The sequence below is a fragment of the Canis lupus genome, chromosome 30 (genome assembly GCF_048164855.1).
Source record: "Canis lupus baileyi chromosome 30, mCanLup2.hap1, whole genome shotgun sequence".
Taxonomy (NCBI): domain Eukaryota; kingdom Metazoa; phylum Chordata; class Mammalia; order Carnivora; family Canidae; genus Canis; species Canis lupus.
In genome coordinates, this window is record NC_132867.1 from 31,285,834 (window position 1) to 31,299,840 (window position 14,007).

Here is a 14,007-nt window from a genome sequence, read left to right on the forward strand (position 1 = left end):
CCTCCCTCTCGGTGCCTGGCAGGGAGCCCAGTGGGAATGAGGACATTGTTCCAACCAGCAGGACCCTGACTCACAGCCCCACTGCCTGATGTCAGGTCTGCTGCTCAAGCAAGAGTCCACTTCCCGAAGTGAAGCCACGTCGGGGTAGCTGACCTCTTAGCCTGCTTCCAAGGGTGGAATGGAAGAAAGGAGTTGCAGTGAGAGACCTCAGGTCTGGGTTACATGTGAAGGTGGGCACCCCGACTCTTCACCTTCAGGTTGGCAAGCATGACCAACCTATGGCAGATGGCATGGTCCCTTTCACTGTGTCTTTCAGGGAAGGCCAGGGACCTGCAGTGGGTGCCCTTTGCAGAGAATCCTGGTCTGAGAGGATTTGGAAATTTCAACGTGGATAACTTGAGCCCAGGGCGGTCTGTGTGGGAATAGGGGAGTTCTGCAACTGCCCTCCTCCACGGCCCCCTCCGCCCCCTCAGTGGCCAAGGCCTGCCAAACCCGTCTCCCACACACCTCACCAGAAAGTCCCTGGCTTCCCTCCCAGCTGCCTTGCAACTGACCTCATGAGGTGTGAGAAGGAGGAAAAGAATCTGCATTTCAGACAAACCTTCCTTCCTCCTTTCTGAGAAGCGGTCCGGGCCGCCCACCCCTGCCAGGCCACGCGCACGGCTCCTCAGAGCCCAAGGCCCTGTGGCTCGTCCGGCCTGCTTGAGAAGTAGCCAGGGCCGCTGGGACCGGGAGCCTGTGTTAGTTTGCTGGGGCTGCAGTAAACCAATGACTGCTGGGGTGGGGGTGACTGAACACAGCAGAAGTTCATTCCCTCGGGACTCTGGAGGCCAGAAGCCTGAGGTCAAGGTGTGGCAGGGCCAGGCTGCCTCTGGAAGGTTCTACCGAAGAATCTTTCCTTGCCCCTTGCAGCTTGTGGTGGCTGCAGGCAGTCCTCTGGTTTCCTTGGCTTTTAGATGTTATCAGTCCAGCCTTTAGTGACAGTGTTCCCTGTGTCCCTTCCCTTCATCTAAGGACAGCATCACACCTGTCAAGTACCAGCCTACTCCAGGATGACCTCATTTTAACTACTTACAACTGCAAGAACCCTATTTTCAAGTAAGGGGGCATCTGCGGTTGCTGGTGAACATGAATTTATGGTGGGACACTGTTCAACCTGTGACAGTCCCCCCAGCCACCCCCACCCCTCCCTTCGGAGCAGGCCTTATCCCAGAGAAGGAGGCCTCGCACTGGTTTCCTCTCCAGGACCGGGGAGGGGTGTCACCCCAACATAAAATGGCATCCTCTCACTCCAGGAAGGCTCTAGCTAGTGGGAGATCCGCCAACCCAAATCTCCTCAGGGACAGGCATCTACATGCCCAAGGGACACCCACTGGAAATTTTTTCCAGCTTTATGGAGATGCTTCAGGATTTCTTGGCTCCTGGCCAATCCCAAAGGGCATGAGCCCTCCGAGCCATCCAGTGGGCCATGCCAGACCGAGGCCTACCACTCAGGCAGGAAAACTGGCACCTGCTCCTTCAGCCTCACCTCGAGCCCGGTTTGGGGTCTCCTTCATGGGCGCTGCTAGGGAAGCCCTGCCTCCCATCTTCAGACTGGCCAGCCCCTCCCTGCGAGGGGGAGCCCAGGACCTCTGGGGAGTGGTGAGTTCCTGGGCCTCTTGTAACCCAGCTGAATATTTTCCAGGTTATCTAACCAAACTCCTGCAAAACCACACCGCCTATGCCTGTGACGGGGACCATTTGAATCTGCAGTGTCCTCGGCATTCCACGATAAGTGTCCAGTCGGCATTTTATGGGCAAGATTACCAAATGTGTAACACCCAGCAGCCTGCCTCCCAGAGGGAAGACAGCTTAGCCTGTGTGGCTCCCACCACATTGCAGGTACTGCCTTTCGTAGACGCTTTAAGATGATAAAATGGTTCTCTCTCATTCTCTCTCTCCCTCCCCCTTTCCCTCTCTCCCTCTCTCCCTCTCTCCCTCTCCTCCCTCTCCTCCCTCTCCTCCCTCCCTCTCTCCCTTTCCTCTCTCTGTCTCTCTGTGTATATGCTGAAGATTATATAGTTCACTCAAAGCAAACCTCATCCATCAAAACCCCAATCCCTACAAATCACCAATTTCACGGGTGAGCTACCATTTGCTTTTCAAAAGGATCCTTCACCAAACAAGTCTAGATGGAATTCCTCCTTCCTGGAGAGCTCCCTCAACACACTTGCAATGTGAGTTTATCCGAGGCATCACTCCTCAGTGCAGTGCAGACTCGTTGGGCTTCCACCTCCAGGGCCACCCCTCCTCTCAGTAGCCCAGTAGGGAGGGAAGGGTGTGGATTCTTTAGTGGAAACCACAGGGAGGCAGACAGCCGGGGTCATGATCAACTTCCCAGAGAACGCACTGGAAAGGGAGACATCAATTGTGGTCTTGAAAAAAAAAGAAGGTTTTCTTCTCCGGTCATAGATAATGAGGTTATTCTAGTTTCGAGCGACTTCGGGCAGCCTTTGGCTGATTTGTCCTTCTATTGGGATACTATCAGGAATTAGTGGAGAGGGGATCAGCTAAGGCTGGCTTTCTTTCTTTCTTTCTTTCATTCATTCTTTCTTTTTTTTAGTTGGTATTAGGCAAAAATTGGTGTAGGAGGTCAGAGCTAGTATTTCTTTTTTTTTAAGATTTTATTTATTTATTCATGAGACACATACACACACACACACACAGAGAAAGAGAGAGAGAGAGAGAGGCAGAGACACAGGCAGAGGGAGAAGCAGGCTCCATGCAGGAAGCCCGACGTGGGATTCCATCCCGGGTCTCCAGGATCACACCCTGGGCTGAAGGTGACGCTTAACCGCTGAACCACCCAGGGATCCCCAGAGCTAGTATTTCAATAGTGATTTTGGACTATTCTTGGCTCTTTGATTATTTTCGGCCACAGGAAATGTGGGTAAAGATAGATTTCCTAGGAAGACAACAGAATCATAGAATTGGCATGACTGCTGTGTGGCTCTCCCTAAGGCCCAGAGAGGAGATACAAAAACAATGTGATAGTATAAGGATTTTTCTATTTCTCACACCATCTATTGCTTCCATCCCAAGCATTGTAGTATCTGGGTGGTCGTGTGATTGGTAAAGATGGCAGCTGAGTAGCCAAAAGAACGTGTTCCAGTGAATTCCCTGGACGTGGGTTCCACATCCTGAGGAGAGGCCACAAGTTGCTTCTGGAGAAGAGCAGTTATTTTGCTTGTGTGCCCCGCCCTCCATCCCTTCCCCTTCAGATGCCCCCCAGCAGCCGTATCCCTGTTGGCCTGCCCCTGGTCCTTACCCCATCATCCTTGGCCACCCATCCCTGGTGCCCGGGCCGTCCCCTGCTCTCCTGGGTGCCAATAGGACAGGAGGGAGCGCCTGCCTTGCGAAACTATGAACTCCTGGCACCCTGGAGCTCCAAAGCGTGGGCACCACCCTCACCCTGCAACATGGGTGCCTGGCTCTGCCAGGCAGGCCCCAGGGAAGAGGATGTTTCCATAGCCAAGCTGACAAGTTAGCATTTGTGAACACAACTCCGATGTTGTTCAGAAGGTTTGTTTGCCAGAAACATCCCCGCGCACTGCTCTTTCATCCAGAGATCAAGAGATCCTTTATATTTTGTGTCTCTTTTGAATGGCATTTGGGAACCGTGGCAAGGTGCTCCCTCCTCCTCAGAGTCAAGTTGCCCGATGAGGGAGAGAATAGGGGCACCTTGGCTCATCTGGCCCGAGGTTAAGCGTCAACAGGAAGTCCCCCCTGTGCATTTTTCAGCTGTTATTACAGTTTGGAGCCAGCTCTGCCTTGAGTCCCGCTCTGGGGTTGTAATACGTGGAGCCACTCAAGAGCCTGAGTCATTTCACGAAGACCCTCGGCCATGAGGACGTGTACTGTCTTTGGGGGGTCCTCAGGGTTCCCTGGGCTTCTTTCCTGACTTCATGCACGTCCATTGGGCCCCTGAGGGGATAACCTGGTAGGGCCAGCAGCCTTCATGGAGATGCTCCAGCAACTACTGTGAAAGCAGGGTGACTCGGGCTCTTGAATCTGCGCTAAATTCAGTCTAACAAGAATAAGTTAAATTCTTGGGAAATTTTCACTGGACGTGGTGTCCTGTTCACAGAAACTGAGTGTAAGGCTTCTGTGGTTGGCATGGGCAGGGCTTGTTCCATTTTGGAAGTAGAAGAGCAGCAGTGAGGCGCTAAGGCCCCCCCAGGACCCCGTGTAGGTAGGGGGCTCCGTGAGCTTCCCCAGAGCAGATCCCTTCACAACGGAGTGAACTGCCTGGAAAAAGTTGAGAGAAAGAGATATTTGAAGGAAAACTTTTAAGCCAAATGCTCAACAGTACAGCCTGAGTGTTTCACAAAGACGGGAACAAGTGGGTCCTGTGCCCTCGAGGTTGGCAAGAGCGGGAATTGGGTTTTTGATTTTTATCCGTTGGCCTTGGGTTGGGTCTCCAAGGTCTCCCCCAAATGCTGAGTTCTCTGTGGTCTGTGGCAGGCTGTTTCTGAGGATGGAGAGCTCCGGCTGTGAGTCCTGACCCCCCAGAGAGTTCTCTCTGCCCTCCCGGGAGGGACCTCCAAATCCCAGCTAGCCCATACCCTGAGCTTCTCGAATCTTGCTCATGTGTCCTGGAGCCCTCATGATGCGGTGGTACTTTTGCCAGAACCATCGGCAGCGCTTCCAGCTGAGGCAGATCAGAGGCCTGTCTTCTGAAGGGGGGTCTGGCACCATTGGGTCAGATTTCTTGTTCTGGGAAAGATCAGGAGACAGGAGCCGACCTGACCACGCAGGTATACGTGCTTTCGTCTTAGACACAGCTCACAGCAGCTCGAAGGTTCTTGGTATGGAGCCCGGGCCCTGGCAGACAGGTGTCCTGCCTTCTCAGAGCGGCCCGGGTGTGGGATCCCCCAGACACTGCGCCTGTGGTTCTCAAGCCTATCCTTTCTCTACTCCCTCATTTTAGAAAGTGCTGGACGAATGCCAGAACCAGCGGGCCTGCCACCTCCTGGTCAATAGCCGTGTTTTTGGACCTGACCTTTGTCCAGGAAGCAGTAAATACCTCCTGGTCTCCTTTAAATGCCAGCCTAGTAAGTAACTTCCGAGGGGGACAGCGTCTTTGGGGTGTGGGTTCCCTGTTTCAGTCACACCCCTCATGGGAATTCTCTGCTAGTTGCTGTTTGCCCAACTTAGAAACATGTTAATAGCGATGTCTTACCCGTTTTTAAAAAATAGCTTATGTGGGTTTGTGTGTACTTGCATGTGTATACACCCATATATCCGTGAATCCTTGCAAATCCCTGAATCTAAAAAATCCTTTGTAGGAGTTCCTGGGTGGCTCAGTCGGTTAAGAAGCGTCTGCCTTTGGTCCAGGTCATGATCTCAGGGTCCTGGGATCGAGCCCCCTGTCGTCAGGGTCCCTGCTCATGGGGAGTCTGCTTGTCCCTCTCCCTCTGCCTCTCCCCCACCCCACTTGTGCGCTCTCACACTCTCTCTCTCAAATAAATAAATAAAATATTTTAAAAAATCACAGTATTTTAAAAAACCAATCCTTCCTACCATGTAAAACCCAGTTGTATCCATGCTCAAGGTGTCAGGGGTGGCAAGAGGCTTGCAGTTGCTTTTCCCCCAAAGGAGGAGCCAGTCCTCCTTTTCGAGGACGCCCACCCTCCACTACAGGACTGCTTGTTCTCACCAGAGGGCCAGTCGCACAATTGCCACTGGAGCCCCTGCTTCCAGATCTTTATGAACTTGCCTCTTCCGCTTTCACCTCCAGCAGGGGCTCTGGACACGCTGTCTCTTCCTGAGGAAAAAGAGAGCCGAAGGGTTTCTGGCTGGAGCAACCTCTCTATTCTGGTTCTTACGCTCTTCTCCGTGGCCTTGTGCCACCTGTAACACACATCGGTGTGTGGGTAACCCGTTGCAGGCCCAAAGGAGCTGCTTTTCGGCGAGCAGGTCACACTTACAAGCGGGGAGGGTCAGCCATGGGTAACTGCAGCATTCGAGGCTCCCAGCAATCCTTGAAAACTTATTGGGAAGAGAGCAATGTTGTGGCAACAATATTGAACCAAAGGATCGTATGAAGGAACAATCATTTAAAAAAAAAATTCTGCATCGCCATCCCAACACATCACTTTTGCATTTTGCATTTTGTTCTCTGTTGGTTTCTGCCTCTGGAACTCAGCATCCCCCACAAGACGCTGGCAGCCTGGGTGCAAGGGGGTGGGTGAGGCTTTGGGTCACACGCGTGTAGTGGTCTCAAGTGCACACTTGCAGAGAAAGCATTGGAACCTTTCAGCAAATATCCAGCCTTCTGTCTTCAGCCCTTTCCCTACTGGGGCCTGGATACCTCAGAACTTCCCCTATGGCTTTTCCCCCATACAGTGTGTTCAAACACACATTCACACTCACATGCACACACACTATCAGGCTCATCAATGTACGCACGGTCGCTCACACATACAGGCTGTCACCTGCACGTGCTATTGCACGCATTTACACTGTCACATACATAACTCACACGTGCACATGATCGCAAACACCCACCAGCAGGCCCGGACTTTGCACACCCAGCCAAGCCCTCCCCGGGAATTCTTGTCAACTCGTGCCTCACTCAGGAAAATCCCTTCTACATCTCTGTGTTCTGGATCTCCCATCCTTCTCAAGGCTTAATCTCCAAAGGGGCCATCCTGGGGCACCTGAGCGACTCAGTGGTTGAGCATCTGCCTTTGGCTCAGGTCGTGATCCTGGAGCCCTAGGATCGAGTCCTGCATCAGGCTCCCTGTAGGGAGCCTGCTTCTCCCTCTGCCTGTGTCTCAGCATCTCTCTCTGTCTCTCATGAATAAATAAAAATTTTTAAAAAATGGCCACCCTCCTTCCATGGTGGAAAAGACAGTCCTTTTTCAAATTGGCCCTTGTTCAGAATGGTAAGGATTGGAGAATCCGGGTGGCAGGAATACTCCCATCTATTGTGATACTCTTGTCACATTTTCTCTGTGTTGGCAACTTTTCATACTAAAAAGTCGTGAAGGACCAGCCTCTAAAAGACGTAAAAAGGCCCTTGTGAAGTTGGGACCCCGAGTATAAGCCAGTGCCAGGCTACAGCTTTAGTCCTGCACCGAGCGATTAGGTCTGATGGTTTGCTAATTTCATTTCAGCAAAACACTTATTAAGCACCCACTGTGCACAGGCGCCAGGCCTGCTGTTGGGCATGAAGAGAACTCACGTTTTGCAGAAGGTTTTTGGATGGTGATTCCATCTGGGACGGCTCCCAATGTTCCTTCAGCCAGCGAGCCTTTACTGACCCCTTCATGTAGCTCTTTCCTTCTTGTCCTTTAGGTTCTAGCAAATATCACTTTTCTCTAGAAAGACCAGATGTGTCCAAAAAACATCTCAGGAGGAGCCCTGGTCTCTTGGTGCCATGCAAGTAGCTAAGGGGGAATGGACCCCGGCAGGGGTGCAGGGAAGGCTTTCCTGGCAGGTGATGATGGAGCAGGGGACTGCAACATAGGGTTGGGCACAGAAGGAGGCCTGTGGCTGGAGGAAGCAGGGGGCTCCAGGGGGTGGGTGGGCAGGCAAGCAGGAGCACCGGCCAGGGAGCTGGGGCAGGATCCCCAGGCCCTGATGGCCAAGGAAGGAGGTGGACTCTTTCTGTAAGGTGGCATTTACGCAGGGAGGGTGCACAGCTGGGGTTTTAAAGTCCCGTCTGGCTGCCTTGTATGGAACAGATTAGAGGCAGAGCCCTCGTGTCTTGGTCTGCTGGAGCTATTATAACAAAATGCCATAAACTGGGAGGCTAATGATCAACAGAGGTTTATTTCTTGTAGTTCTGGAGGCTGGGAAGCCTGAGATGTAGGTACTGGCAGCTTTGGTGTCTGCCGAGACCCCCCTTCCTCCCAGAAGACTATCTTTTTGCTATAACCACTTTGTCAGAAGGGACGAGGAATCTCTCCGGGGTCTCTTGCATTAAGGACACTAATCCCATGCATGGGGGCTCCACCCTCCGGACTTAAGCACCTCCCAAAGGCCCCACCCCTAATAACATTGAGTTGGACTTTAGGATCTCACCTTGAGCCTATGGGAAACCAGAGCACCCAGGGTGACATGAACATTGGTGACCTGAGGCCCTGCAGGCTGGGAGGTGGCCCCTGTCGCTGTGAGGTGAAGGAAGAAGGGAGGTGATTCCCACACCCTCCCTCCTCTTTCTCTGTAGCCCTCTTGCCCCAGAGGCTCTTCTCTGTCTCCTGTGCCAACCTGAGCGTGACACCGATTGTCAAAGACGCCCCTGGCGCACCCAGAGGTGCGGGGACCCAACCCTCATCACGAAAGCATCTCTCCCCAGCTCTGCCAGTGTGCGGTGAAACCTGCCACCGTGGGAGTATTTACACCAGGGAGCTGGGCAAACACCACCAGTCAGGGCTGGCTTGTCGGCCGCTGGGAGAGCTGTTTTACCAGCAAACCTCACTAGAAAGAACCTTCTTTTCTGGAATGGGCATCATGCTTCACCTCCTTAAATCGCATCCTTTAAGGGGATCTTGGTTCCAGAGATGCTTGGGATTTAGGCAGTTCTGGGTTCATACCCCTGTGTGCCATGCAGTGGCAGCGTGATCTCCGGGAGCGTCAGGAAACTTCCAGCGTTGGGTCCTTGACTCAACTGTAAAGTGAGGATGATGTACTGTCTGCATGGGGCTGCGGTAAAGAGTATAGAGTACAGCACAGCGTAGACTAACTAAAACTCCAGTGCTGTTTGTGAGATGCTTAGCACAGGACTTGGCATGCAGTGGCCCTCGGTGATCGTGGCCATCATTCTGGAAGGCAGATTAACATCATCCTTGCTGAAGGTGTGACTGACTGAAGGGCCCTGAGACATCAGATTTAGGGGAGGGGGGTCAGGATGAGGTTGGCCCCAGGTGCAGGCAATAGCAGGACACGAATTTTATTTTATTTTATTTTATTTTATTTTATTTTATTTTATTTTATTTTATGTTTTAAAGATTTTATTTATTTATTCACGAGAGGCACACAGAGAGAGGCAGAGACAAGGCAGAGGGAGAAGCAGGCTCCTTGCAGGAAGCCTGATCCAGGATTCGATCCCAAGACCCCAGGATCACAACCCCAACTGAGGGCAGATGTTCAATCATTGAGCCACCCAGGTGTCCCTGTAGCAAATTTTAAAAACATATTAAAAGTGACTAAATCTCTCTCTGTATGTTGACAATATGGCATGCATGGCTGTTGTAAATAACATCAGTAATCACAGGGCCTCTTGGGGCTGGTCACCCTCCCCACCCCGCGTCGAAGGACCCCCGCTGACATGCAGGTGTGTGCGTTATTAAGGAAGCCCCACATGGCCCTCTACTTGGCAGAAGTAGGAGGGGGACCTTGTTACTGTTGTCTTTGGAGAAGATTCCTGGCTGTCCCCCTTCCCCGGGCTCCTGTCACTCTTCCCATCCAAACCCACAGGGCTGTTGGCGACCCTTCTGGAAGGCTGCCTCCACCTTTCTTAATCTGAGACCACAGAGCACTCTTGCCCAGCGCTAAAACAAAGTCTCTCTCTCTATGAAAAGTAGCAATTTGTTAGTTGTCCTGTTGCTTTTAGGACCAGGAAGTGTCACTGTTAGGCGACAGTGAATTAGCACATTCCCAAGGAACCGAGGGACCCAACATCACACAGCGGTAACTCCCAGGCACTTAGTAATGTGACACTCACAGGCCCTTCCATTCCAGGAGATGATTTGCCCCATAATCTGGGGACAGGATCACAGGAGGCCTGACACACGGGTGTTGTGTTACTCTGGGTGAGTTGGGCAGGCATCGAGGCCTCCTTTAACGAATGGGCCTTAATACACCAGAGAGGTGGTGGCTAATAAACGCACTTCATGACAAGCCTTAAAAAGTCTCTCTTAATTTTAAAAAGTTCTGATGAGGGACGTCTGGGTGGCTCAGAGCTTGGGTGTCTGCCTTTGGCCCAGGGCATGATCTCGGGGTCCTGGGATGGAGTCCCACATCGGGCTCTCTGCAGGGAGCCTGCTTCTCCCTCTGCCTGTGTCTCTACCTCTCCCTGTGTGTTCCTCATGAATAAATAAATAAACTCTTTAAAAAAAATAAAAAATAAACAAAAAGTTCTGATGAAAGAAAGAAAGAAAAGAAAGAAAGAAAGAAAGAAAGAAAGAAAGAAAGAGAAAGAAAGAAAAGAAAAGAAAGAAAGAAAAGAAAGGAAAGATCCTATTAAAAAGGAAAGCTTCCAGTTTGCTGAGATAAGACTTGGTTTTCATCCTTTTTGGCGAGCTCTGCAACTGGAAGGCATTCTTAACATTTTTCAGCATTCTCCCAGTTGGAAGGGTCCTCGGGCTCTTTTGGTGTGTCTACCCATGCCCTCTGTCCTGCATCAAAGGCCATCGTTCATTCTGGACCTTTGAAGTAAGGCAGTATTTTGGTGTTGGTGGGATTTAGCGTTTACTCAGAAAAAAAAGCACTGAAAACCTCATACCAGTGCAGACGTGACTCACCAAAATCAAACCCTCTGATGTCAGGGTCAGACTTGGTGTTCTTTATGTTTAGAAAAAGAAAACAAAGTTTTTCTTGGCTTTAGGTTTAAACTGTTGTATTAAGATTCCAGTGACCGGGCAAAGGGCATTCTGAACATTGCTTAGTCACCACTTAAGTTTTCCCTCCTCTGTTTGTTCCTTGTGTCTTCGAAGACTCGGTCGAGCAGGGATTCTGTGAGCATCTGTAATCTGGTTCACATCTTTCATTAATCTCGAGTGTTCTCATCATCACGCATTAAGGAACAGAGCCAGGCTGATCAGCGCCAGAGCTGATGGTATCTTGAGATCCTGAAGGTTTCCTCACTGCTGCTTCTCTGTTCGGTGGAGAAAAGCACAGGAATTTACAAGTGACAGAAAGGTGGAATTTATATTTGGAAATTATTTTCTTTCGTGTTTTAAGTTTGAGGCTTAAGCATCAAGGATTCCAGGACACGAAGTCCCACGACCACCCAACCGGATGACCGGATGACCGAGGGTTGCACTAGTGTTTACCACTCACACCTTCCTGTCAGTGGGGGGCTTTCAAATTGGCTTGATTACAATGCAGAGTAAGGATTTTACATTTTGGCCCCGGGGTACATAACACACCCACAACTGAAAAGGTTTTTTTTTTTTTTTAATTATAAAATAGTGTTCATCCTTTTTTTGCATGATGCACTTTGATGTTTTCTAAACTCTGTTTATTTGAGTTGTGGGTCACAATTTACTAACTTGATTTCATGAAAAGAATAGAATAGGCCTCAAATCAGTTTGAAAAGCTTTAGCTTGAGATGTATGAGGGATCTGGGAATGGTCTTTGGGGGGGTGATCATGGTGGTAGTGGTCATGGGGGATGGTCATAGGAGATGGTCATGGGAGGGGTGACCATGGGAAGTGGTCATGCGGAATGGTCATGGGAGGTGATCGTGGGGGGAGTGGCCATGGGAGATGGTCAAGGGAGGGGTGACCACGGGAGGTGGTCATGCAGAATGGTCATGGAAGGTGATCATGAGAGACAGTCATGGGAGTGGTTATAGGGGTGGTTATGGGGAGTGGTCATGGGAGATGGTCATGGGGGGAGTGGCCATGGGAGGTGGTCACGGGAAATGGTCATGGGAGTTGGTCATGGGGATGGTCATGAGAGGTGATCTTGGGAGATGGTCATGGGGGTGGTTATGAGGGTAGTCATAGGGATGGTCATGGAGGATGGTCATAGGGGTGGTCATAGGCAGTGGTCATGGGGATGATCAGGGCAGTGGTCATAGGAGATGGCCATGAGGGATGGTCATGAGGGGTGATTCATGGGGGATGGTCATAGGAAGGGTGGTCATGGGAGGGGTAGTCATGGGGGAATGGTTATGAGGGGTTAGTTTTCCTTCTTCTTGACACATTCTTCCTCCCTATCCCTGGCTTTCCATGATAGCCTGAGTAGCTCCTGTAATTTAGCTCCTGTTGGCTTATTCGGCTGAAAAATCTTCCCATTTGCTCTGTAGCTGCAACATGGCTTGAACCTTGTTCTCACCATCATCATCACAACCACCTCTTCTTACATCAATACAGAGTTGGACATTTTATAAAGCATTTTTATATTTATTCTTCAACTTGACCTATTTCAAAGTAGAAAAATCTAGTACGGGGGTGATATAGTGATTTTTTTCCTTTCTAAAATATTGGGGAGGTGGGTAGAAGGGAACTATACATACAAATAAATGACCATAGTCTCCTTTGTGTTTTGCTTTGCGTTGCTTTTGCAAAGTTTAAGGTAAGTGGCAGGCTAGGGAAAGGTATCTGTAACACATAATAGATGAAAGTTGGCATCCAGAATATATGAATCACTCCCACAGTGTCTAAAAATCCAAAACACAACATGCCAAGGATCTGAAGAGGTGATAAAATTCATTGATACATTTAAAGATCTTAGAAAGGGGCTTAATCCAGAAGACAAGCTCAAAAAATATTAACTTTTATTATTTTTGAAATATCTTTATTGAGGTATAATTTGCATAGCATAAATGTCACCCATTGCAAGTGTGCCATTCATTGATTTTCAGTAAATCGCTGAGTTGTGCCATCACCACCACTGTCCAGCTATAGAACATTTCCATCATCTCAAAAGTGTCCTGTGTCCATTTCTTATCATTTTCCTTGGTTCCCAAACCTCAACCCCAACGGAACCACTAACCTACGTTCTGTCTGTATAACTTTGCCTTTTCTGGAGCTCTCAACAAAATAGGATCATACAATATGTGATCCTTTGTGTCTGGAGTGTTAACTATTATTACTTTTGGAATCAAATCATTCTGAAACATCTTTATTAATTTAATGTTTTTCCAGTACATTCTTAAAAAAAAAAATCAACCCAATCAACTATATTGTTCTGAGCAGCGCATTTACAACATCAACGCTGTGTGACGCTGCAAAGGGAAATGTTACGGTGGTATGCAGATTAAACAAACACAAATCTTTTCCTAAATTCTTTGGAAACAATCTGTGACCTGGTGTGGGTTGTTGTAAGGTAGCACGTGGTGGCAGCCTGAGCATCGGTTGCTCTTGGATCACCAGACTAGGGGCAGGCTCTTCATACTTTTCTAAAGAGGGCCTCTTCACAAGACACATACTCTGCTTTTTTCCCTTTTCCTAGCCAAGGAAATAATTTGCTTTTATGTTTTCTTTTTAAATATATAAATGGGGGTGTTAGAACATTAGGAAGTCTGGCAGTGAGGCTTATTAATCGGGCTGTCTCCAGAAATTTAATCTGCAGGCAGATAATTCCTGGTCTTTAACTATGTGGGTCCAAGCCAAAGTTTGAGGAAAGGCTTCCTTCAATTAAGGAATCTCTCTCTCTCTCTCAACATCCTTTATGGCCAGGCCCATCCCCAAATCCAGCCCAGCGAGCCCTGCCTTCTGTACTTGGTCCCTGGCCCCTGTTTCCTCTCTGTGCACCTGCTGTCATTCCCGCCCTCTTCCTGAAGGGGGCGCTTTTTATTCCAGGGTCAGACCCCATGGGGATGGAGGGTTGGTTCCCACTGTCCTTCTCAGGGTGCAGCCCCAGAGGGAGATGAGTGGCCAGGGCTTGGGCAGGGCTCCCCGATTCCTTCTGAGAGGAGCTGATGGTGCCGCTGATTTTTGTTTCTGCTTCAGATGAATTAAAAAACAAAACCGTGTGTGAAGACCAAGAGCTGAAACTGCACTGCCACCCTTCAAAGTTTCTCAACATCTACTCTGCGAGCTATGGCAGGAGGACCCAGGAGAGGGACATCTGCTCCTCGGAAGGGGAGCGGCTCCCCCCCTTTGGTATGTGTTTTTGTGTGGCTACCATTAGGTGCCGAGGGGATTAGGGCCCTGGCTCCCCATCTAGGGGTCAGGACCTGGAGGAGAGGGAGGTTCGAGGGCAGGGAGGAACCACCCTCAGGGTCCTGCCTCCTTCTGCCCCACATTCCTTTTTTTTAGATTATTTTTTAAAATTTTTATTTATTTA

At 49.9% G+C, this 14,007-nt stretch overlaps 1 protein-coding gene across 12 annotated transcripts in view; it reads left to right on the top strand.

Annotated features, from left to right (window-relative positions):
- Window positions 1-14,007, top strand: part of EVA1C (eva-1 homolog C) — a 79,615-nt gene that overhangs the window by 36,094 nt on the left and 29,514 nt on the right. For 10 of the 12 annotated variants that reach the window (XM_072806766.1, XM_072806761.1, XM_072806759.1 and 7 more), the window contains exons 2-4: window positions 1,685-1,881; window positions 4,970-5,093; window positions 13,671-13,823. In XM_072806766.1, the coding sequence (XP_072662867.1) occupies window positions 1,810-1,881; window positions 4,970-5,093; window positions 13,671-13,823 (349 nt within the window). In that variant the 5' untranslated portion in view covers window positions 1,685-1,809. The remainder of the gene's footprint in view (window positions 1-1,684; window positions 1,882-4,969; window positions 5,094-13,670; window positions 13,824-14,007) is intronic. The other 2 variants (XM_072806760.1, XM_072806767.1) reach the window with 2 other exon arrangements.